We start from the raw sequence: 26,294 nt of genomic DNA, 5'->3' as shown, positions 1-26,294 counted from the left end.
GTTCTGCGCCAAGATAAATAGAACCAATAACTGTGGCATAAACAACAAACGGATCCATACCTAAGAACTGACCTGTTTGTGCATGAACCAGGCACGCATTAATGCTTGACTGCAAGACCGTCATTCCAAACTGTGCCGAATTAATTTCGCTTGCCCTTGAACTAATTTTCCAGCTCGAGGCGCATGTCTTAAGGGCCGTCCGCCAGCCATCTGCCAGGCCAGCTGCCTGCACTGTGTGGCGTCCCATTAATAACATTGAATGCCACCCGCATCTGGGTGTGTGTCCTTCTCCTGAGGTTTATCCTGTATCACAATTTCCTGGAACTTAGAGAGTTGGTCCGCGGAGGCTATACTGGAGATTGTTCCTTCAAAGTATCCTACCCCAGTTTCCACTCCGAGATTGGCAAGAAAGTCAGCAAGCTTGTTTCCTTCCCTCCTGGTGTGTCTGAAGGAGATTGCTTGATGCTGAGAAAGCCATCTGTCTATTAGCTCAAGCCTTTGGGCCATCCTCCAACTGTTACTAACTTTGTGAATGGGGGATCCATGCATTAGTTTTGTAATCATTCTAATTATAATTTGCGAATCCCCCTCTATGATGAGCGGAAAAAATCTTCTTTCTTGAGCCAGGGTGAGACCTCTCCATAATCCCTCCAATTCGGCTGAGTTGTTGGTGTCCCAACCTTTTGAACCCATAAAAATAAGCTGAGGATTGCCATGGTGATCCCTGAAGACCCCCCCATACCCTGCTTTCCCTGGATTTCCTTTTGAGGCCCCATCGAAATTAAGCTGGAACATGTTATTGGGCGGCGGAGTCCATTTACCTGATTCTTTTTCCTGCATGGTGGGATTCTTTTTGATGATTGTCTGCTGATTTATCTGGATCCTCCAATTATCCCACACTGTTTTTTCCTGCGGTGATGAGGGAAGATCTTCTGAGTACCATTCTCTAATTGATAGAGACTCCATGATATTCTGATGAAGTTTGGTCCAAATCTGCTCTAAGGGCATAGATTGATCCTTGAAAACTCTTCTATTTCGCTCTTTCCAGATGTTCCACATCAGTAGGCCAGGTATAAGCTGCCATAGAGTGTTGAGGAGATTGCTTTGGTATGGCTTTTGACTCCAGTTGCGAATAGTGGCTTTTAGATCTCCTTGCACTCTGCCTTCTTTTTGGCAACGGAAGGCTACCTTCTCCCACAACTTTCGTCCAATTTGACAGGTCTGCATAAGATGTATAGCTGTTTCCTCTTCTTGCATACAGTTGAGACATATAGATGGGCCTGAGAAGCTTCTTTTCCGGAGATTATCCCAAGTTAGAATTTTATTGTGACATAGGAGCCATAAAAAAGTGGAAACCTTCGGCCAGATGGAAGAGTGCCAAATTTTGTCCCATAAAGTGTCTTTGATTAGCTGATCTTGGACTATTATCTTATACGCTTCCTTTGTGGTGAATGTTCCCTTCTCTTCATAGCCCCATCTTAGAATGTCCGGTTCTTCTGAGATAGGGATTTGCCTCTTTTGTAATTCTGTAGAAAGATACTGCTGAGCTTGTTCAGAGCTGTGCGTTAGAATTTGATTTGCACTCTTCCATTGTCTATGTTCCTGTGTTATAGATGGGTTCCAGAACTGACTAACCTTGGCTAACTGATTGATATCCTGCTCTGATATTGGATGATTCTGGAGTACATCTCTTATTTTTGGGAATTGCTGCCAGGAGTCTTCCCAAAATCGAGCCGTGGATCCACTCTTGACTTCCCAGAAACTGTGCTTTTGTATGAGATTTCTATGTTGAATAGCCGAGTTCCAGATTACCGATCCCGTGCTTAACTCCGTCATTCGTATTCTCTCTTCCATAGGACAGTTGCTTGCATACTTAGCTGTCCAGAGGGAGGCCCAGGGGGTATTAGGATTGGCTAGCCATCTCCACCAGATTTTAGCTCCCATTGTTCTATTGTTGTGCTCAGGATCTCTTAGCCCAATACCCCCTGCTTTCTTTGGAAGACATACCTTGTCCCATTTAACTAGAGCCCATTTTCGATTGTGGCCTGAGCTTCCCCATAAGAAGTTGCGCTGGAGATTCTTAATTTCTTTGAGTACCCATTTTGGTGCTGCAAGGATGGAGAAGAGATACAAGGGCATGGAATGAAGGACAGCCTTGATAAGAACAAGTCTGCTAGCCATATTAAGGGCTCGGTGAGTCCATAGGGAGAGTCGAGCCTCCAGTTTTTCCAGCAATTGTTTCCAAGAAGAGTGTTTGAGGGCTGAGGCAATTAAAGGGGCACCGAGGTATTTGGAGGGCAGGGAAGCAGTGGTGAAGCCCAGAATACGGGCTATGGCTTTTTGGGTGGGAACAGGGGTATTAAAGAAAAAAATTTGGGATTTGACTCGATTAATAAGGGCACCAGATGCATCAGAGAAGTTCGAAAGGAGGGATTTGAGGAGGCGAGCTTCTTGCACCGAGGGATAACCAAAAAGCATATTGTCGTCCACAAATTGCTGGTGGGAGTAAGATGGGGAGTTGTTGAATGAAAGGCCTTTTAGATGCTGAGAAAGCCGGGCTGAGGTAAGACTTCTACCAAGTCCTTCTGCCATAATAACAAAAAGAAAGGGTGACAAGGGGTCTCCTTGCCTGATACCCCTGGAGGGACGATACGTTGCCGAGGGGATACCATTGATAAGAACAGAGAAAAAAGCTGAAGACAAAAGATTAAAAATCCATCTGACCCATGACGGGGCAAAACCAAAGGCAGTAAGAATTTTTTGAATATAAACCCAACTGATACTATCAAAAGCTTTGGATAGATCTAGCTTAAGCAGCATACCTGGCTTTTTTGTCTGCTTTAAAGAATGGATTATCTCATGAGTTAAAATAATCCCATCTGTTATTTGTCGACCTTCTACATAACCAGACTGCTCGGGCGAGATTATAAGAGGGAGCAGTGGCTTTAGTCTGGTAGCTATGACTTTTGATACGATTTTATAGATGATATTACACAGGGCAATCGGTCTATACTTATCTGGAGTGTTGGATTCTTCCACCTTTGGAATTAAGGCAATGAATGTGGCATTTAGCCCTGGATACATCCATCGTAGTGCACGGGATTCCTCCACTACTTGCCATACCTCAGCTTTTATAAGGTCCCAAAACTTATGAAAAAAGTTTGATGTAAATCCATCCGGGCCCGGCGCTTTCCCCGCCTTCAATTGTTGTGCAGCTTCTTCAACTTCCTGTAAGTTGATGGGCTTGAGGAGGAGACTATTATGTTCCTCTGTTATTACCTTTGGGATATCCTTTAGGAGCTTATTTATAGCCGGCATTCTGTCTATACTGGGTTCCTGGTGTGCTTTCTTAAAGTATCTGAGAAATTCCTCTTCAATGCCTTCGTGAGTTTCTATTCTATTCCCCTGTTCATTTTTGATGTGGGTAATGCAATTGTTCATTCTGCGCTGCACTGTAGTTTTATGGAAAAATTTTGTATTCTTTTCTCCATCTTTTAGCCATCTAATCCTCGATTTCTGCCTCCATAGGGTTTCCTCCTGTTTAGCCCTCTCTAATATTCGAGATTCTATGATTTGCTCCTGCTTGGTGAGTTCATCTGAGCGTCCTTCGGTGATGATTTTTTGCTGGATCGTCTTCATTTCTAGATTGAGAGTAGCCTGAGCTTTAAAAATGTTGCCAAAAGTATTGTGATTCCATCGCTTGATTTCGCCTTTAAGATGCTTTAGTTTTTGCTGGAACCTGGACATCTTTGTACCTCCAATAGGATTGAAGTTGAGCCAGGTTGATCTAACTAATTCATCAAAGTCCGGATGAGTTAACCAGAATTCTTCAAATCGGAAAGGACGCCTGATGCTGTTACCGGGCCTGTTCCATTGAAGTTCGATAGGCCAGTGGTCTGATCCTGAGATAGGTAGGATGGACGCTATGAATTCCCCTCCCAGGTGAGTTGCATTGTCTGAGATGAGAAATCTATCAAGACGCGAAGAAATCTGTTGCGATCCCTCTCTCTTATTGCTCCAAGTGAAGATGCCATTGCTTGAGGGAACATCTACCAACCAGTTTGTTTGAATGAAGTCTTTTAGCAGGTTCTCGTCATTATTTGTTTTGCTTCTACCACCTTGCTTTTCCTCCATTCTTGCTATCATATTAAAATCACCTCCAGAAATCCAAAGCGAGTATGGCCTGTCTGAGTTGAGGTCTGACAGTGCATTCAGGATTTGAGCTTTGTGAGTTGTATCTTGAGGAAAGTAAACATTAGTTATAAGCCCATAGGTGTTAGTGCCTATTAGATGAAAAGTTGCCTGAATGAAGCTTTTATTAGCATGTATATTGTTTAGTTGAATGGCTCGCGCATCCCAGAGTATTGCAAGTCCTCCCGATGCTCCCTGTGCATCAACAGCTGTTACTAGCCCTCCTGGCCAGGCTTTCGCTGCTATTTTTGCCAAAATTGTCGAGTTACATTTAGTCTCCTGTAGAAAAAGTATGCTTGGTTTTTCTTGCATAAGCATATTTTTTAATAATCTGCCTTTCCTTGGGCCATTGATCCCCCTTATATTCCATGATATTAGCTTCATTGAGAAGGATGGGGGTCAGTATTAAAGTACTTAGTCAGTTTGGCATACCTCCCTGACTCCACTAACACCTCTCCTATCTTGATGGTTCTCTCAAGTGTTGTTTTTCTGCCTCTCTTCTTATTGTCCTTGGTGATAAATTTGCCATCCCATGGACTTCCTATCTGGACTCCTAAAGAGTATTTCTTCTGTGCCCTATTTAGGACCTCTACCAGGTTGTCCACTTGCCGATCTGGTATTTTTTCAAAATTCCCTGTTTTGCATGCTTGTTCCAGTCCTAGGATATCCAGATCCCCTATGTCTAAAGACTCCGGATCTTCTTCCATGATTTGAGGCTCTTGAGAGTTTTCCTCTCTTTCTTTTGGTGACTTGGCGTTTGGTTCGGTGTTATCAACTTCCATTCCTTGGGAATGCCAGGATTGAGATTTGGATTGCGATTGAAGGATTGATTTCTTAAGAGCCATATCTCCTGATTGCAATGAAGTTTCTCCTAACTGTTCTTTATTAGATTCCTTGTTCTTCTGCGGTTCCTTCTCCAGATCTTGCATGTCAGTCTTAGCTAGGGCTTCAAAGCTATTGCTCGTTGAGGGTTTTGTCATGTTGACTGGATTTGCCTTGGGATTGACTGTTGGTCTTTTGTTCCCTCTCCTACGATTTGTTACCTTAGTATAACCATCAGGCGTTTGGTTATCTGAACTTTCTTGAGAAGGGGGTTTCTTATTCAGTGGACAGTCTCTGTAGAGATGCCCTATATCATGGCATTTCCTGCATCTAAATGGTACATGCTCATAATCTATAACTTGAATCCATTCAACATCTTCATGAAAGAAACTTACCGTGTCTGGCAGTGCTTGCTTGAGGTCCATGTAAACACAGATCCGTGCATAAGACGTGTATCTGCATAGTTTTGTTTCTTCTGCAACCTTGACAAACTCGCCAAGTGTGTTCCCAATCTCCTGAAGAGATTTTTCTTCCCAGTATTCCCAAGGAAGCGAGTACAGCCTTATCCACACAGGGGCATAGCTAAGGTCTTCCTTGTCTGGATTGAATCTTTCGACCCACGCTTTGAGATATAATCCTGCAGAGTTGAAAAAATAAGGACCCCCATCCAGAATCCTATTGCGATCTTCCAGGCAGTTGAAAACTGCCGTAAAGAACCCCTTTGGCCGTAGGTGTAGAGTAATATGCCCTTTTGGGTTCCATTTGGCGCTTATCCAGCTTCTCAGCGCTCTCTCCGTCGGCCATATTCCTATGAATTTGCCAATCAGCGCATGATCTCTCATATACTATATTCTGGCATTGATACGATGACTGGGGAACTCCACTCTTGGCCTGTGAGTTGCTACTGGCTTGCATGTGGAGGAACTTGCCTTATTTCTATCTTCCTGATCTGTCTCCTTGCCCTTTTGCTTGCTGCGTTCCGTATTGCCTCCGCTCTGTTCATTTTCTTTTTCCCTTTCTTCCGTCGGCTGCATTTGACTGTCCTTATTGGGGGGAGGCGCATCGCCCTCCCCCTGAGGGGACTGCATTTTACTGTTTGCTTATGGCCAGCTTACGCTAACCACAAATCCGCTTTGATTGTTTCAGCGCTGTACTGTGTTTGGCAGGCCTGCCGTTGCAGGGATTGCAGAAACCCTAGGATGGGTTGCAGACGCCGTAGGTAGCTCTCCCTTTTGTCTAAATTACTTTTAATTATACTTAGCATCTAAATTAAATTTAAAAATGGTGTGTATACACTACTTTTAGTTATGGGAAAAGCATTGAAAGATTTAATAAACAACTTTCATTAATTTACGTGGCAATCAAAAGGGTTGGTAGCTTGCTCAAATCTATACAAACTTGATGAAATCAAGGAAATCATGAAAATTGAAATCCATTCGAGTGAATTGGGTTGAGTACTTCTTGTTCACTTGTATGTCATGTGTAATCCCCAATATCTATGTTCTCCAAAAACTACAATATAGCTTTGAGTCTGCAAGGCTTCTTGTTTCCTTTCTTACCAATCTAATTTCCAAAATTCTATAAAAAGTAAAATTTTAAAGTCTTTACCTATGAGATTTCTATTGCATTTGGCGAATCTTAAATATCACAGAATATTTTTAAAAAATTTAAATTATGAAATTTCAATATTAATAAAAAAAACGTTTTTCAATTTCAACTTTAAACTTTTGATTGCATTCTTAATATTTTAGTTGGTTCTCAATTCATAAATTTTATTTCAACGGTAGGCTAACATGGTCAAATAAATAGAACTTTAGCAAGACAAAATTTTCTGTATAATGCTACCACTGACTGTGGATACTTATGTGTTGTATGTGTCAATATATACACCATGGCCTCAACTTTTTGGGAATTTTAGTCAAAATTTAGCTGTGTATGTAATGAGCTTTTGCACTTTTCGAGAAAGTGGGTACTAGTGGGTACTAGAATAGAATGACTGAAAATTTAGTTAGAAATTTAGGAACACGGGTGGAGAGTTAATATAAAATTATTTACTGTAGTTTTATTTTGTTACCCTTATGTGTTGGAAATTTGAACTTTAAACTTTTGATTGAATTATTAATATTTTAGTTGGTTCTCATATTCATAAATTTTATTTCAACAATTCTATTTTGCCCAAAAAGTAGTATTGTCAAAACACTAACACAAAACTCAGAATTCAATTTATTTTATGTGTTAGTTTGATTGTTGTTTCCATAATTAAATAATGATGTGGGAGCATATGAACTTAGCCAGCAATGTGATTGTTTTTTCACATGTTGTGGCTAAAAGAGTTGAATTTCATGACCTAAATGGTCAAAAAGTCCATTTTAGTAGAGAGGTTTGGATCTCTTGAAGATGAGTTTTACTTCATTATTGTAATAGTTAGGAAATTGTCTTATTTTATACTAAGGCTAAGTTGTTAGCATAGGTGTGTAATAGAGCTTAAAAATAGAGATTTGATTGTTAGATTGATCAAAATAAAGATCCAGTTGTTAGTGCAGCTAGAATAGAGTTTGACTCATAAAAGAAAGAAAATGTAATGGAAAAAGATTAGACGAGTTGAGATGATTACGGTTTGAGTGAGAAGCGAGAGTTTGAGAGTTAGTGAGGGTTTGAGATTGTGATAGAGGTCAATATATTGCCGTAATTGAGCCGAGAGGGCCAAGACTCTATAATAGATATTATATCAATGAAATTTATTTAGTGTGTATTTGTATAGTAACCCTAGGGTAAACTCTCGTTTATTTTGGCATGTCCGTGTCCAGACAGTTAACCGGGCATTTTCTTTATTTTCACATTTTAACGCAAATATCAGTGTTTATGGGTTTTGTTTGTTTTAACACTAAATCGCGGTCATTTAGTGTTAAGGGTTAATTTTGTGATTAAATGTTAAAACCATTGATTAAGAGCATTGCTTAAGTATTGAGTTAATGCACGTGGTTATATCCGAAAGGCAGGTTTAAAATAGTGAAGGTGGTTATTGGGTAGACAAAGTGTTGTAAGTGGTAATTCGGGGTAGTCACCCGATTCCACTAACCAAGTGACATGTAGCACTCAGGTGGAGAGAGAAAACCGCATTATCGGGTGGGTATTCTTCGTGCAAGTGGTTCACTTGATATCCTTGTGAACCGTTGGATCTAGTGCGTAGTTGATCGACGATGGAGGATCAATGGACTGTTTTGGTGATCAGGTTGAGTGTTGACTGTCGAATCTGATAAAGAACAGATCAACGGTGTGGATTGAAGCACTGTTTATAAAGTGAAAGTCAACATGGGACCAAAGTTTTAAATAAATGTGGGGACTCTCCATGTAAAGCTAGCCACAAATAGAATCTGCTAAGAGCACCAAATTGGTTCTAAAGTAACCAATATTTTATTTGAAGACATAACCTTGTTTTCACCAACCTACTGCGTCATTTTGGTATTGGAGCACAGAGATTAAGATTGATTATAGTAAACATGCCACCGAGGAGAGGAGCTGGCATTGGTCAAGGAAGACCTGAAGCAAATGTAGTTCTGTTAGAAGAGATTTGGAGTCTGCGTATGAGAATAGAAACAATTGAGACTGCTCAGAGAAGAACACCTGATGAAGGAGCTGATAGTGCTAAAGAAGAATCTTCTGAATAAGAAGAAGAGGAGGAAAATTAAACTACCAGAGTTATCAAGATGTTGGCGAAAGTAGGAGGAAAACCAAAGGTGGAAATTCCTATGTATGAAGAGAGTCTTAATGCAGAAGAGCTAATGGATTGGATTAGTTCATTGGACAAATATTTTGATTATGAAGAGGAAGCTGACGACAAAAAGAAGGTGAAGTTTCCAGTGACCAGATTGAAGGGTCATGTAGCTATTTGGTGGGATGAATTACAAACATCCAGAATGAGAAAAGAAAAGTCCAATATCAAGAAATGGGATAAAATGGTGAGTAAAATGAAAGCTAAAATTATGCCTAAAGATTATCAGTTAAATCTTTTCAAACAATTGCAGAATTTAAGGCAAAAAGGAATGTCTGTTAAAGAATATACAAAAGAGTTTTATAGATTGAGTATTAGAGCAGGACATGTAGAGGATGACATGGAGAAGGTAGCCAGATATATCAATGGCTTAAGGTATGACATCCAGGATGATATCAGCTTGCTGAGTCTGAAGACTATTGAAGATGCCTATCAAGCAGGTTTGAAGGCAAAAGAGAAGATGTTGAGAAAATAGAATTAGAGGAATAAAGGAAGGAGTTCAGTAAGAGGTAGAGGAACTACCAGACCAAGGGGTCAGCAACACTAGCATGAAGCAGGAAGTTCAAGTAGTAGACCACCACAGAGGGGAGATTTTAATAGAGGAAGATTTTCACCTAGAGGAAGAGGCCAAGGAAGAGATATTCAGTGTTACATATGTGGAGAATGGGGACATGTATCACGTGACTGTCCTCATAATAAAAAAACAAGTCAGAGGAATGTGAATGTGGCTGACAAAGGGAGAAAAACCTCAAGTTGCAGACAAGGAAGAATCACCTGAAGTAGGAGAATCCCTGTTGTTGAAAAGGGCATTGCTTAAAGCAGAGAAAAATATTGGAGAACCAGCTCAGAGGAAGAGTTTATTCAGAACTACATGCAAATCTAAAGGTAAATGTTGTAAAGTGATAATTGACAGTGGAAGCACTGATAACCTTATTTCTACAGAGATGGTGGACAAGCTAGGATTGGTAAAGACATTACACCCTACTCCTTACAGAGTGTCATGGTTATAGAAAGGACATCAGATCATTGTGACAGAACAATGCAAGGTAGAGATACAGATTGGTACTTATAAAGATGTGATATTGTGTAATGTAATTCCAATGGATGTATGCCATGTATTGTTGGGAAGACCTTGGTAGTTTGATCGGAGATCTATTCATCATGGGAGGAGAAATACTTATACTCTGGAGAAGGATGCAAATAAACATACACTGTTGCCATTGAAGGATGAAGTTGACCAGGGAGCACTTGGAAATAGTGTTATGCTGATGAGTGGAAATGAGTTGTTGCAAGAGGTTGAAATAGGTGAAGAAATACATTTTGCTGTCATAGGGATACCTAAGGTAATTTTGACTTCCACAAACTTAGATGACTTACCTGAAGAAATCAAAAATTTGTTGAATGATTTTGCTGATATTATTGTGGATGAGTTGCCAAATGCATTGCCACCAATTAGGAGTATTAGTCAACATATTGATCTAATACCAGGAGCAAGTTTTCCAAACAAAGCAACATGCAGACTAACTCCTCAAGAGAATGCAGAAGTTGGAATACAAGTGTAAGAATTGATAGATAAGGGACTAATCAAAGAGAGTCTTAGTCCATGTGATGTACCAATAGTACTCAGTCCAAAGAAAGAAGGTGAATGGTGAATGTGTACAAATTCCAGAGCTACTGATCAATAAGATCACTATCAGGTATATATTTCCTTTACCACACATGGAGGATTTGATGGATTGTTTGAATGGATAAAAGTATTTTACTAAAATAGATCTGAAGAGTGGATATCATCAAATAATAATTAGAGAAGGAGATGAATGGAAGACTTCATTTAAAACAAATATTGGGTTGTATGAGTGGTTAGTGACGCCTTTTGGACTCACTAATGCACCTAGCACATTCATGCAATTGATGAATGAAGTCTTGAAGGAATACGCAGGCAAGTTAGTTATTTTTTATCTTGATGATATTCTATTATTTAGTAGAAGTAAAGAAGATCATCTAGAGCATCTTAGGTGGGTTCTAAGAACTCTACAGAAAGAGAAACTACTGATAAATATAAAGAAATGTAGTTTCATGAAGGAAGAATTAATTTACTTGGGATTTGTAGTTTCTAAAGAAGGATTGAAAATGGATCCAGAGAAAATTCAAGCAATTCGGAACTAGCCTATTCCAAGGAATATATTTGAGGTAAGAAGCTTTCATGGTCTTGCAAGTTTTTATAGGAAATTTATCTGAGGTTTTAATCAGATTTGTGCACCAATTCTTGAAACAATCAAGGAGACTAATCAACCATTCAAGTGGACAAAAGCAGCAGACATGAATTTTAAGTTGCTGAAGAGGAAAATCACAGAGAAACCAATTTTGGTTTTACTTGATTTTGATAAGGTATTTCAAGTTGAAATAGATGCTAGTGGAGTTGCAACTGGAGAAGTTTTGAGTCAGGAATAGAGACCAATAGCATACTTTAGTGAGAAATTAAATGAAGCTAAGAAGAAGTATTCTTCTTATGATAAATAATTTTATGCTATTGTACAAGCCTTAAAGAAATGGAGACATTGTTTGCTAGCAAAGGAGTTTATATTGTATTTTGACAATCATGCATTGCAGTTCATAAATAACCAACCAAAATTGAAACAAAAACATGTCAAGTGGGTAGAGTTTTTGCAGAGATTTACTTTTGTGATAAAGCACACAAGTGGTAAGTTGAACAAAGTTGCTGATGCTTTAAGCAAGGTAAGTTTAATTGTGCAAGAATTCAAAGTTGGTGTTGTAGGAATTGAAGAAATGGTTGAAATGTATAAAGATGATGTAGATTTCAAAGATATCTATACAATAGTTAAAAATCCAATAGTTCATAATAGAAGTCAGTGGTTAGATTATCTTATTCAAGGAGGTTTATTGTTTAAAGGTAACAAGTTGTGCATTCCCAAATGTTCTATGAGGGAAAATATAATAAAGGAGAAACATAGTGGAGGATTATCTCGTCACTTTGGACAAGATAAAACCTTTGCACAAGTAAATGATTTTTACTATTGGCCAAAGATGCAGACTGATGTTAAGAGATTTGTTGAGAAGTGCAGGATATGTCAGCATGCTAAAGGGAGAAGCCAGAATACAGGATTGTACCAACCATTGCCAATACGAAACCGACCATGGGATGTAGTTAGCCTGGATTTTGTTTTGGGATTACCTAAAAGTCAAAGGAGGAATGATTCTATTTATGTTGTGGTAGATAGATTTTCTAAGATGGCACATTTCATTGCATGTAAGAAGACTAGTGATGCAACACATATTGCTAATCTATTTTTCAGAAATTGTAAGATTACATAGATTGTGTGTAAGTATTGTGTCTGATAGAGATACAAAGTTTGTAGGGCGTTTTTGGAGAACTCTTTGGAAGAAACTAGGAGCTAACCTTAGTTTCAGTTCAACATACCATCCTCAAACAGATGGACAAACCAAAGTAGTAAATAGAAGCTTGGGGAACATATTGAGAAGTTTAGTATATCAAAGTCCTAAACAGTGGGATTTAGCACTAGCTCAAGCTCAGTTTTCTTATAATGACACTCCAAACCGATGTATTGGAATGAGTCCATTTCAGATTGTTTTAGGGATGAATCCAAGATGTGTGTATGAGCTCAGAGATTTGGGTAAACAGGAGATTAGAAGTGCAAAAGCTAAAGAGTTTGCAGAGCAGATGCAAAGACTACAAGAAGATGTCAAAGGCAGATTGTAGGAAAGCTATGGAAAATACAAACAGAGAACAGATATGAAAAGAAGAGAGAAGGAATTCCAAGTGGGAGATTTAGTGATGGTGTATTTGAGAAAGAAAGATTTCCTGCTAAGACTTACAATAAATTGAAAATTAAAAAAATAGGATCATGTAGAATTATAAGAAAGCTTTCAAGTAATGCTTATGAAATTGAATTTCCAGAAGGGATTGGGATATCACCTATCTTCAATGTTGTAGATTTGTATCCATACAAAGAGACAGAGACAAAGCTATAGGAGGAGACTACAGAAGATGAAGTTCAAACTTTGAATTGGGAAGAACAAGTGCCAAAGACAGTTAAGAAAGAGGTGGAAGCTATTTTGGAAGAAAGAGTAACCAAAAGAACCAGAGGATAGGTTTATTTTCAATATCTAGTCAAATGGAAATGAAAACCAGTGGAGGATGCCAGTTGGTTGACAACAGCAGAGTTGCAGAAGTATGGAGTAAACCCTGAAAGTCTGAGGGACAATTCTTTTCTTCCCCAGGAGTTTGATGCATGAGCATCTGGACTTAGCCAATAATGTGATTGTTTGTTCACATGTTGTGGCTAAAAGAGTTGAATTTCATGACCTGAGTGGTCAAAAGGTCAATTTTAGTAGAGAGGGTTGGATCTCTCGAAGAGGAGTTTTACTTCATTATTGTAATAGTTAGGAAACTGTCTTATTCTAGACTAAGGCTAAGTTGTTAGCATAGGTGTGTAATAGAGCTTAAAGATAGAGATTTGATTGTTAGATTGATCAAAATAGAGATCGAGTTGTTAGTGCAGTTAGAATAGAGTTTGACTCATAAAAGAAAGAAAATGTAATGGAAAAAGATTAGCCGAGCTGAGATGATTGAGGTTTGAGTGAGAGGTGAGAGCTTGAGAGTTAGTGAGGGTTTGAGATTGAGACAAAGGTCAATATATTGCTGTAATTGAGCCGAGAGGGCCAAGACTCTGTAACATATATTATATCAATGAAATTGATTTAGTGTGTATTTGTATAGTAATCTTGGTGTAAACTCTCGTTTATTTCGGCATGTCCATGTCCAGATAGTTAACTGGGTATTTTCTTTATTTTCACATTTTAAAGAAAATCTCAGTGTTTATGGTTTTATGTGTCTTAACACTAAATCACGGTCATTTAGTGTTAAGGGTTAATTTTGCGATTAAATGTTAAAACCATTGATTAAGCACATTGCTTAAGTATTGAGTTAATGCATGTGGTTATATACGAAAGGCAGGTTTAAAATAGTGAAGGTGGTTCTCGAGCGGACAAAGCGCTGTAAGTGGTAGTTCGGGGTAGTCACTCGATTCCACTAACCAAGTGACATGTAGCACTCGAGTGGAGAGAGAAAACCACCTTATCGGGCGGGTATTTTCCGTGCAAGTGGTTCACCCGATATTCTTGTGAACCATTGGATCTAGTGCATGGTTGATCGATGGTGGAGGATCAACAGATTGTTTTGTTGATCGGGTTGAGTGTTGACCGTTGGATTTGATAAAGAAGAGATCAACGGTGTGGATTGAAGCACTTTTTATAAAGTGAAAGTCAACATGGGACCAAAATTTTAAATAAAAAGTGGGGACTCTACATGTAAAGCTAGCCATGAATAGAATCTGCCAAGAGCACCAAATTGGTTCTAAAGTAACCAATATTATATCTGAAGACATAACCTTGTTTTCACCAACCTATTGCGTCAAATAATTTTGGAAAATCAAATTTGTAGCACTGTTTAATCTCTAAAAATTGCAAACATTTTTCATCATCAAGCATTAAGGAGTTAACTTTGAAATTCATGTTCCAAGTTTAGCATTACGAAATTATGCATTTTGCACCATTTCTCTTTGCTGCAATTTATTTCTATAATATTTTTCTGAAGAGATAGATGAACATGAAGTGAATGCTAAATGAAAGATATAAGATTTAAAAATTTTAAAACTCAAATAATTAATATTTGTGAAACAAGGTATAAGAAATTGGAAATTCAAAGAATTGATCTATCATCATTGTAACCATTCTTGTTTAAAGCATTTAACCCGTATTTACATAAACTTATTCTCGTCTAGTTTCGGTTCTGCATAAACATTTCGACACGGTGTACATATTATTTATTTTGGTTTTATTGTGACGAGTGACGAGGGTGACACATCGAAATAAAAATATTTTGGGATTGAATGATACACGATGCATAAGTTGAAACAGATACCTTTGGAGTGTTGATTTGAGCATATAGAATACACAACATAGGTCAATATCTTGTATTAGGTTAAAAATTAACCATGAGCAGAGTCGTATCATGTTAGTTGATTTTTAATGAATTTCCTCTCACATCCACTTAATTTGTTATAGAATTTTTTGGTTCTAACCAAAGTTTGGCATAATAATTTCCTTTCTAATTTGAAGTTATGCTAGACTATAGTTATATCTTTCCGTGTGCCCCTCAACATAATCTCTTCTTCCAACAAAATTAGGTGAGTCAACTTTACAAACATTTCAATATTGAATCCAAATTTCTCACCATTCATAGTATGAAATTTAATCTCCAAAAAAATATTCATAGTGTGAAATTCCTCATTTCAATCTACTATGGTCATGTCTCAGCACTTGGATCTACCAAGTGCCAAGACTATCTACTTTGGATCTACTGAAATTTCCTTTACAAATGTTAGACAAAAAACGGGTAACATAATTGATTCTGACATAAAGAAGCTATAGATCATATTATTTAAAGCTATCTATAAATGGGTTAGCATTCAAACCTCATCCAAAGGGGCTAAGGAATGACAACGACTATTTTTTTTTTTAAGACAACATTTATAGCCTTAGCGAAAAGATGACCCTTGTATGCATTTTATTACCTCATAATATTGCATTTCATGCTATCAAGTCTTGTAATCAGTTATTATCATTAGCTAATGAACTATATTGTGTTTCTTCCTCAATATTTGTCTCCATTAAATGACCATAGCCCAATGAAGAGGAAGAACATATAGAATATGGCAGTCTGCATAAATCTAGTTCAAAAGGGTTTGACCTATCTTGAAATTCCATTATGATAATGTACTTTGATCCTATACTCAAATAAGTACTTCTTCTAGGGCTATTTCCACACGTTTTAGATAATGCACGTGGCATTTGGAAGCATTATGACCTTTTTGTATCTTGCGTTTCCAAAAAACGAATCCTGACAAATTCTACCTTTTATACCATGAAAATTCCTTTTGAATGTCCTATATTTCCAAAGCCATATTTGTCTATCATGCTATTCTTCAGAACCATCCCGTCCCAGCACTATGAATTTAAAGAAAGAACAACATTCAATTTGCATGAATTACTTGTAGATCATAGTCAAATGTGCTTCTCTTATTTATGTTCATTGTGTAACATTTACCTCCAATTCTTTATACAATTTCTTTTATGTTTCTATGCATTTACATTTCCTATCCACTTGTAGTGTCTCTCTTCAAACAACATAGGCATAAAATAATGGAGGCAACCTTAACTGTCAATGAAATTTCACTTTTGATGACTAGTTCTACTAAGCTACAACCATCCTCCAAGTCATTGCCATTGAACAAATTTATGCAATTAGGGTTGCATCCCCTTAATATCAAATATCTCTCTCAAACGAAACTCACAATTATGCGGTCTTGTTGCCTTCTTCTAATAATGTCCTTGCAACATCCGAGGATCTTCGACAAGGCTTCATTGTGCTCCTAAAAAAAATGTCTGTATGGCCTTCCATCAAAATATGTATGTTACAACTTCTCTTGCTAACTTCATCACATTCATTTCATTTTATGTCCTATGTTTTTACATCTAATATATTTATTTCTTATTTTATTGTTTCCTTTAGCTCACAACTCTTCTATATTGCAGGACACTCTGCGTAATCAAACTCAAGATTATCCATCATGAAGCACCTTTGGATGGTGATATAACCCCTCTCCTTCTTTCCAATAATGAAGGCATCCATGCTAAGCTCATCCTCAACAAATGCTTATGCCCTCCCAATGACCCCCATGGAAAATTCCCAACCTATAACTTCTACTGTAAATACTATTTCTCCTCCAAAAACACTCCCTTTCAAGACACTAAACCCATCATATAAATATTGGTCCATCCAAGGAAGGGCCCTCGTAATCACACCCCTCCGTGAATACAACAACTCATGTGACACTGGTAAATCACTCGACTTCGATCTCATGGATCATGATGTTGATGAGATCCACATAACTTCCTTTAATGACTTGGACGAGTCGTTGAATTCTCTCATATGCATCGGTCAACTATAAACAATAACAAATGGCACTGTGAAGCTCCCCAGCCCCAACTACAATCATCTCAATAATCCATTTGAGATCCTCCTCCTCTATACATCAACTGTGTCTCAGTGTATACATGATGATCAATCAATTCCTTCCCATTCCTTTAATTTAACGTAAATTAGTTAACTCAACATTGCAACTCATAGCTCAATAGTTGATATTGTTGGTATTGTTAGTTCGACGTCCGCTACATCCATTAGACGTCGACGTGATGATTCAGAAACTCATAAGAAAAATTTCACATTGCACGACATGTCAAGATGCAACATTGATGTTACTTTATTGGGTTCACAATGTTGTGTTGAAGGGAAAAAAATGTCTTCTCGCCGTGCTACAAAAACCATTCCAGTCCTTGTAATTAAATGGGTCACATCATTGAGTTCAATGGAAAGGCCATCCGAACAATTCCCACCAGTTGCCCTTTTATAAATCTAGATATTAATGAAACACAACAACTCCAACAATGGTTTCAGGAAATAGGTTCAAATGCATCCTCACCTTCATAGAGCCAAAAATAAACAGGCATGTCGGTTAGACCCCTCAAAAGGATAACAATCTCTAAACTTTTTGTAATGCCCTCCATTATGAAAGCTCCATGGGTTGTCGTTCATGTCACTACTACAACAATCGACATATAGGACTTTTACTTTATTGCATGTCCTCGTAGCATTGATGGCATGCAATACATGAAAAATGGTGTGCAACATTTTGACAACATGTGGCATTGCACAAAATGTAATGGTGCCTCCATTGAATGTGACTATCGCTATGTGATTCGTCTTTAATTAGCTGAACACATTAGGCATTTGGAAAATGTCGTTTCTTTTGATGATACTGCAAATGAACTCTTGGGCGTAATGGAGAAGGATCTATGTCTCGTTTCAAGCGATACAGAATATTTCCACCAAGATTATGTGTCTTCATAACCTTTTCACCCTCTCTATTAGAAAAAAGACTTTCAATGGCTTTGATCACCTTCATACAATCCTCATACACTTTGAGGAACTTCCTTATGCCTTTGTATCAACCCTTGAGGTACAGAAAATAAAAGAAAACTTTGGCCCTCCCAAAAGGACTTCTTATAAACTTTGAGCTTCGTTATTCCCCTCTCCTTTGTTCCCTTTCATGCTTTCATTTTGCATGTCTTAGAACTTGGGCTACCATAATTCTTCTTACTTTTGTAAAACTTTCTCATAAATACATAAACATTAGGTTGGTTTCATTTCAAATATGCATATGGATATCGATACGTTGTAATGTGAAACCCTTACATGTCCACTACTTCTACTATTGGTAAAGAAAAATTGTGTACTTTTCAACATCCAAGACAAACTTACATAGTGAAATGGTTCCCAATAATGGTAACATTCATTTGAACATCCCATTGTTCAATTTGCAAACAATTCCTCTTACTTTTGTATAGTTTTCTCATAAATACATAAAAATTAGATTAGTTTCATTTCAAATATGCATATGGATACCGATACACTCTAATGTGCAACCCTTACATGTCTACTACTTATACTACTGGTAAAATACAATCGTGTACTTTTCAACATCCAAAACAAACTTACATAGTGAAATGGTTCCTAATAATGGTAACATTCATTTGAACATCCCATTGTTCAATTTGCAAAATCAAAACCAAAAAAAATAAAGGGCCCTCACTTTGAAGAAGTTGTCATCTTTGTGCTTATAGATGATATCTAGGCCAGTGTTGTAGATGGCATATTCACTAAAAGCAACCCACGCTAGAGACATCTCCACCTAGATCAAATGTCACTATCACCTCCTCTTAGCATATCTAAAATACACATATCGTTATGGATACACTCTAATGTGATTTCTAATAATGGTAATATTTATTTTCATAGATACATGTTTGTTGTTTCATTTACAATAGTACAATGTTATTCATGTTATTTATCTTTCGAATTGCATATAATATAAATTATTTTTCCTTCATCACACAATTTTTTTTTTTTTATTTATTTAATTTTTTTTTTTGTATATAGCCTACATTTCCCTTCACATGCATGATTCAGTCAACCTTGTTGCAAAAAAATCACACTTACACATCCACTATTGTCAACAACTTTCCTTGCTCGATTAACTATGCAATCCACACCAGAGAATGATGCAAAGAAGGCATGTCAACAAAGGTGACACACACGTAATAAGGAAAAAATTAACGCATGTCATTTCCTATTATAAAATAGTCGACATCATAATCTTCTTGCTCAACCCAAGTCCAGCCAAACGACACCAAATTCTCAAATCCCTCTTCCTCCCTTTCCATGCACTCATTTGCTGTCGTCCTCCCATACATTTCCACCTACCATGAACACCCTTCTTGAGCCTCCACTTTCTTCGTGGCCCACCTTTCGTATCCAACCATCCCCCAACATTTCTTCCACTTCAAATCCCCATAATTACAAAAATGACACTCTCCAACATGCACGTCATTGTGTCCATGAAAGGATTGATGCACTTAACCCCCTACAAGTTTGTTTCATATGTAACAAATATTTCCCATCAATGAAAACAAAATCTCACCATTATCTTCTCAAGTTTTGTTGTTGTGCCTCAGAACAATTTGTCCATTGCTTCTCATTATTGAACAACATGGATACAGGAAAGTAACCACATCTCCTCTCATGCCCAACCCAAGTTGAGGATATGCTAATTTCACGTGTCAACCCAGTTCTCCAAGTAGCCCATACACGTGGAGGCTAGTACAAGTGCTTCAATCATACCATCAACTTTCCTCAAGATATAAATAATATTGTCACCCCCCTTCCTCACATGCTCTTAGATATAGATATCCTTGTTGTTAGAAAATGTCGTTCTAATGAGAAAACCTATGAATTATTCATTAGCAGTTAACGTGTTCTAGAATATTTGTAGTACAAACTAGCAAATAATCCATACTACAAGCATGCATCTATTAACCCATCTCCATTATCTGCTTCACCTGTTCTCCTTGCAGATGTCTCCCCCAGTCTAGGTCACATTACAACTGCTTCCCCTACACCCCATCGATTCCCTCCTGATCCTTTTGACCTTAACCTTATCCACCATTTCCCATCTAACCTCCAACTATCCTCTTTCATATAAACACTACCAAATACTCAAACCAAAATTGATGAGATATTTTCCTATGTGGAGTCCTTCAATTCGACACCCACCCATTCGCTTCAATGGCCCATTGTTGGCCTCTCACCAGTCAATTAATACAACATTGAGGGACTCTTCTCCATGGCCTTCCCCACCCTATTCCCCATAGGTTCTGCCATGATAAACCAACTAAGAATTGCAAGGTGGAAAAACAAGAATACACTTTACACCTAATGCACTACCATCATAATAGATTTGGAAAACATCACATATTTCATTATTGCATGTACAACCTTATCATGTGGCATCATAGCCAAGTAGAAACTTCTGTCTTCATAAATAGAGACCCCACAGATACCTTTCCGGCTACAGTTGCAGACCTTCACCATGACCTTGAGCAACTACCTCCTTCAACAATTCCAAACCATATTATTCGCTTTGGCTCATCTCTTTGAGGAAGCTTCTCTTTTTAGACCAAATCTAGAGGAGATCTCATTGACCAAAACTAGAGGAGAGCCCTACATTCTTCTTCACACTAAGTGCAATCGATATCAAATGACATGTATTGCACACGTGACACCATCTGGAGAGTTATTTCAAAGTATCACTCATTTGAAATTATTCCAAATTTCAAATGAGAGGAGAGCCCTACATTCTTCCTCATCAAGCCATAGGGGGTTATGTTTAGAGTTATTACTTAATAGGGTAGCTTGGTTAGTAGTGGTTGTAACGTTGAATTCCCCAAGAAAAAGGATGTCATGGTCATGTTCTAAGGTAATGAAGGGACAATTCTTATCCAAGTTGTTTTTCTTTTAGGTTCTTATATGTTATTGAGTATTAAATTTTTTAAGCAATAATAAGCTTGTCCCTCTATATGCTCTAATAGGATTGTTCATTTGAAATTAATTACCCTTGCATAAACAACACTTAAATAAATATTTTTTTATTGAGTTGAACATATTAAAATAATTTAGAGTTGTTTAGAAAAATAATAAAATTTTCCATGTAGATGCTCTAAGAGGGTTATCCATTTGATATTAATTCCACTCAAATGAATCACATTTTAAGAGAAGTTTTTCCCAATTGGTTTTGAATAATTTCAAGTTTTAAAAATCACTCATTTAAGAGGTAAAAAACATGAAATATATTTATAAAAATATTAGTGTCTTTTAAATGATGTTGAGATTTTTGAATTATTTAAAAAATTGTATTTTTGAAAAAAAAAAATTACTAAAATTTATATATAAATATTTTCTAAATTAGAAATACTATATTAAAATTTGAAAATGAATTATATTTATTACTTTATTAATTTTGGTCTTATATTAAAATTTATTTTACACTATGCATTGGAAAAATAAATAAGTTTATTAATCAAAATATTTGATAATAAATAAATAAAATTTAATTCAAATATATTTAATAATTAAACTTCTTTTAATTAAATTTATTAACCAAAATATTTAATAATAAATAAACAAAAAATTATTCATAAATAAACAAAAATTTATTCAAATATAGTTGATGATTGAATTTCTTTTAAACAGTTAAAAGAAACAATTATTATTCTTTTTATGAAACTCAAATCAAATAAATAATGTTATAAACTTACACCAAGTATATATATAACAACCTCAAATATTAGAAAAAATCTTAATTTTACAAGCTAAAAAATATTTTATTTTACTTTTATAAGCTAAAAATATATATTTATTTTACTTATAGAATATAAGCTAAAACATAGTACTTTACTAAATGGAAAACAAAGCCTAATAGACATGCAAGCAAACCCTCTAAGAAAGTAAAAGAATTTAATTGCATAAAGGTTGACCTGTCACATTACTGGATCATAAAGATAACCAGAATAAAACTAAAGACAATATAATGGAAATATATTTAATATGGGAAAGAAAATATTGTTCTTAATTTTTTTAAATGATAAGAGATTATTTTTTAAAGTAATAACAAGGCTGTAAAACGAATATGCCTTTTGAGTTAGTGGAGTGGAAACGCATGGAAACACATTTTATCCAAACTTTCACTCACTCCCTTGCCATGCAATTGTATCACCTTCTAGCTGCCACCTCAACATCCCCTGCATAGACAATCGATACTAAGAGCAGAGCCACCATCATAAATGATTCTTCTACTTCAGTATCCCCTGCATAGAGTAGTATCCCCTGCATAGAGTAGATAGGTAACAATTTTAAAGCTTAAAAATTATTGAAATTTTATTTTGCACTCTTTTCTAAGCTAAATTTTATTTAGCTTAAAATTATTGAATTTTTTATTTTGCACTCTTTTCTTGAGTAAATTTTTATTTTTATTTTCACTTGCACCTGAATGAAATGTACATAAGTAAGAATTTTAAAACCTAAAAATTGAATACAGTACACTCATGGAGTGTATACAAGTAAGAATTTTAAAATCTAAAAATTTGCAGAGTACACGGTAACAGTTTTAAAGCACACAGGTAACAATTTTAAACCCTGAAATTTCCATGCACACGTAAAAATTTTAAAGCCTAAAAATTTTTGAATTTTTATTTTTCACTATTTTCTACAGTGATTTTATTTTCTCTTCGAGCATAAATTTTTTTAGCGTTTTGCAGAACTTTGTTGATCTTTATTTAACATTACTTTTTGCTCCACAATTAAGTCTATTTAACATTATTTTATATTTTTCCTCAACAATCAAGTTTTGTCCTCAGTGCAGGTTGGGCATAGTATACTGCTAGGAAAGAGAAAACAATCAGCTTGGATAGAAAAGCCCCATCTTTATTTTGATGAAAGTAATCTCATCAAAACAAGAAAATATCTAAGAACAAAGAGAATCTTACAAGTTTTTTTTTTTTTTTTCTTCCTAAAATACTAATCTATTATATACAGAACAAAAGAAACAATACATTCAAGAGATGCATCCTCAGAGGCCTGAATTTGGCACTCTGGTCTGTTTGAGATCAGAATGGGCTACCTTCGCAGAGGTGCCATGACTAGTTGAGACCTTCCATACCAGGGTTCTTTGTACTTCAAAAAAATTCATCCATGTCAAACTAGAAAGCCCACGCAGGGGCAGAAAAATATCAACTACAATATCCCACGCAGGGGCTTCAAAAAACTTGAAACTAACAAACATTAAAAACTAAAAATATGATCCGAACGCCGAGTTAAAACCTGAGAGTCGCTGAGGCTGGTGAATTTGCTCAGGAGACCAGCTACTCCTCTGGTTCCTCTTCGACGATCGGATACCACCCGAATTGACTAAATTCCCCCGCAGAAGGGAAGGGGTCAAGGTAGGTGTCGGCCTGTTTGGACGTAGATGCCTCCTGAGGCTGAATACAGCTGGGGGCCTGAACTGCTTCCTTCCCAGGTGAGGCCTGGACCGCCTCCACTTCCTTCCCAGGCGAGGCCTAGGCCAATTCTGGCCTTTCGCCCTGTTGCATCCCTTGGTGGCGGTGCTCATCATTGACGGATTGTGCCTCCTCCAGAAAAAGTACTGAGACATGGGCATTGATGCGGGGTCTGTCCATCGAGCTATTGAAGGCAAAAATGGCTGAGCCGAATGCAGGTGTAGGGACTGAGTCCTGGTCCAGGCTGTAAGAGTCCATGAATTGTCTGGATTGGATAGGATGAGCGGCAGGAAAGCTATGGCAGCAGCAACGACAACAATAGGACTGGGAACCTTCAGCAGGCGTCCGAGAGGAGCCTCCTCATGTAGTTCCTCGTCGGCTGAGCATACACTCACGGGGACGAGCCATTGCTGCCGGTGCACTGAGGCTGAAGAGCGAAACGGGGTGGGGAGGCGGCACTAACAGAGAGGCAAGCAGGAGGCGAGAAATGAAACAGAGGCGAAAAACACACAGAGGTCTTTCAATCCCAGAATTACATACAGAATACAATGGAGCGGGAGATAATGCCTCCGGGAGGGCCAGAGACCATACCAACACCTGAACAGAGAATCCCGAACACCAAGCATGAAACTGCTTGTGTTGAACCCCCTCCTCACCTTTCTTAAACCCTGCAACCCATTCTCGAACCGCGAATGCCATAACTGCTCTCTGTTGACGGACCTGCAACTTGAATGCGGCAATGAATGCCGACCTATGGTGAGCCTCGACCTATATTCCATGGCGGCGAACTGATGGGGGAGAATGTCCTTATACCTAAGGCATCACATGCCTGGCATGTGTCTCCTCGCTATCTGCTGGTGTGTCACCTGCATCCGGGGCTCTTACAAGTTTTTTTGAAGTACAACTAATTTATTTTTTTCTTTATGCAGAGCCTTAATGACCTTTTCCCTTTATGGATAAATGTAATAATAAGAATGATAGGAGGAAAACTATATAGATTCTATTATGTTGAATCAATTTAGAATGCTCTTATGCATATACCCATGTATATGCTTGAAATATTAAATTCAAGGTTCGGTTTTCATTGAAATAAATTAAAATCCCTTCAGTTATGAATGCAAAATAAGTTTGAAATTTTGGCCTTTTCTCATGATTTTACCATAGATATTAACTAGAGTTAGAAATAATTAATTCCTACTTGTCTATGGTTGTAATTCCCTATTTGAGGATTTTGTTTCTACATAATAGGAATTAGCTAGAATATAGTTTCTCCTAGTTTAGTGTGTGGTTGAGAGAATCTCTCAACCACACTACTGTACATCTAAGATAGAATTCCTATCTTGAGACTTTTGTTTGTATAAATATGTGTGTAATTTCCTCATTCATGAATATAGGATATTTTTGAGTGTGTGCTATTTTATCTTGGTATCAGAGCCTGAGGGTCAGCCCCTCGTGGGATTGAACCATCTTGGGCTAAGGAAATAAAAGAATATTTTTTTTAATGTTTAGCTTGTCCATCATCAAGAGACTCTAGTTTTGGATTCAAGCGGATCTCTGATTTCTGCTTTTGTGAAGCCTTTCGGTGGCGTAGTTTGAGAGGCTTAGCAAGCTACGGGCCAAGCGGTGGCACAAGGAGAACTGTGGTGTGATAGAGTTTGCATGATTCTTTGTGGATAGCGTTTGCCAAATCGCACCTGAATCCGCATAGCCGCGTGAAGCCTAGAGGTTGATATCGGCTGGTGTGTTGTTGTTCACATGAAGATGTTCGTGTGAAGGTGTCGGATTTGCCTGGGAGTCGGATTTGAGTCTGAAATCACATTGTAGCAGCAGTGAAAGAGTGCTGAGAAATGTTGTGTTGGTGAGTTAAAATGACGGGCTGTGCGAAGTGAATGTTGCTTCCAGATGAGGTATCTGCTGCATGGAGAAGACTGCGAGAAGAGAGGATGTGTTATGGTGTTGGATACTATGGAGAAGAGCACTATTGAAATGATTTGTCTGGTCCAAGGTTGGCTCGTGACCGCCACATTGGAAGTGTTGAATAGAGTTCGTGTGCGTAAGTTGGGTGAGATGGCACTGTTATGAGTGTGGCTAGCGGTGACCCACTCTTATTTGACCTGGTGCAGTCTAAGAGATCGGATCATGGTTGGAGCGTCGCCGCATGGCCGCAATCCAATTCGTGGGCGTAGTCTATTCCTGCAGCCGATCCTGTTGGTTATATTGTTTACACAGTTATTTGAGAGCGATTGGTGTGGTGAGCCAAATCTGAGGGTGTCCATGCCCGATCTATGGCTCTATTGATCAGGCTGATTAGCGATGAGAGTGGTTGGTGGCAGATCTGTGAGTCAGAAGATCTGTGAGTCTGCTAATCGAGGTCATGGATCCCGTCGTGCTGAAAGCCCTATGGACCGATTGTTCCTCTTCATGGTGGCCATCGAGCGGTTGTTGGATCAAGCATCAGGGTCGTGCTGATTTTTCTGACGTGGTTGCTTCTAAAAAGGGTTTGGCGAATCGTGAGGTTCTCGATCTGAGGCAGAAGGCTATGGAGACCTCCTTTCACCACCTTTGCGGATAGAACCTTTCGTGTTTCAAGTCATGGCATCTCACTATGCATATAGTGTCGAAGGGACCATTTTCACCGTCATTCAGATGGAAGCGCATCTTTATATTTTTGGTTCTCTGAGTTCCTTCTAGCACTGTGCAGTTAGCTTTGCCGCAATAATTGTTCTATTTTCTGTTTTCTGAGAATTCAATGGTGTGCGTGTTGGAGCTTCATATTGAATCTGCGTGAGTGCTTGATCAGTGGATTGTTGTCATTAATCATTGGGTCGCTGCTGTTGCGTGATCCGTGCATGTTGTTTGACGGATCAGGGTTGATTTTGCTGGGAGGCCGAGTAGAGGAGACTGTTAAGGTAGATCAGTGGAAGAAGTCAGATCTGTTGTGGTTGGGATCCGGCGGTGA

The 26,294-nt window shown here is 37.8% G+C and overlaps 1 protein-coding gene across 1 annotated transcript; it reads right to left on the bottom strand.

Moving 5' to 3' along the window:
* Positions 1-246: 246 nt before the first annotated feature.
* Positions 247-6,101, bottom strand: LOC149185177 (uncharacterized). The gene is made up of 4 exons (XM_089415578.1): positions 5,879-6,101; positions 5,409-5,650; positions 4,644-5,234; positions 247-4,470 (listed from the first exon to the last, which is right to left on the bottom strand). The coding sequence occupies exons 1-4, from the start codon at positions 6,099-6,101 to the stop codon at positions 247-249; spliced, it is 5,280 nt and encodes a 1,759-aa protein (XP_089271704.1).
* Between the last annotated feature and the right edge of the window lie 20,193 nt (positions 6,102-26,294).

This window comes from Pinus tabuliformis, chromosome 3_2 (assembly GCF_031772625.1).
Source record: "Pinus tabuliformis cultivar Carrire ecotype Pingquan chromosome 3_2, CPIR1, whole genome shotgun sequence".
Classification (NCBI taxonomy): domain Eukaryota; kingdom Viridiplantae; phylum Streptophyta; class Pinopsida; order Pinales; family Pinaceae; genus Pinus; species Pinus tabuliformis.
This window is presented reverse-complemented; position numbering and strand designations above follow the sequence as displayed.

What these genes read in the sequence shown, in the direction of transcription:
- LOC149185177 (XM_089415578.1), bottom strand. Translation starts at nt 6,101, where the DNA reads ATGCAGTCCCCTCAGGGGGAGGGCGATGCGCCTCCCCCCAATAAGGAC. An exon ending in AGTGGAGTTCCCCAGTCATC is followed by an intron (nt 5,651 to 5,878) that starts GTATCAATGCCA and finishes TCAACTCTGCAG; the next exon opens with GATTATATCTCAAAGCGTGG. An exon ending in AGCAAGCACTGCCAGACACG is followed by an intron (nt 5,235 to 5,408) that starts GTAAGTTTCTTT and finishes GGTTATACTAAG; the next exon opens with GTAACAAATCGTAGGAGAGG.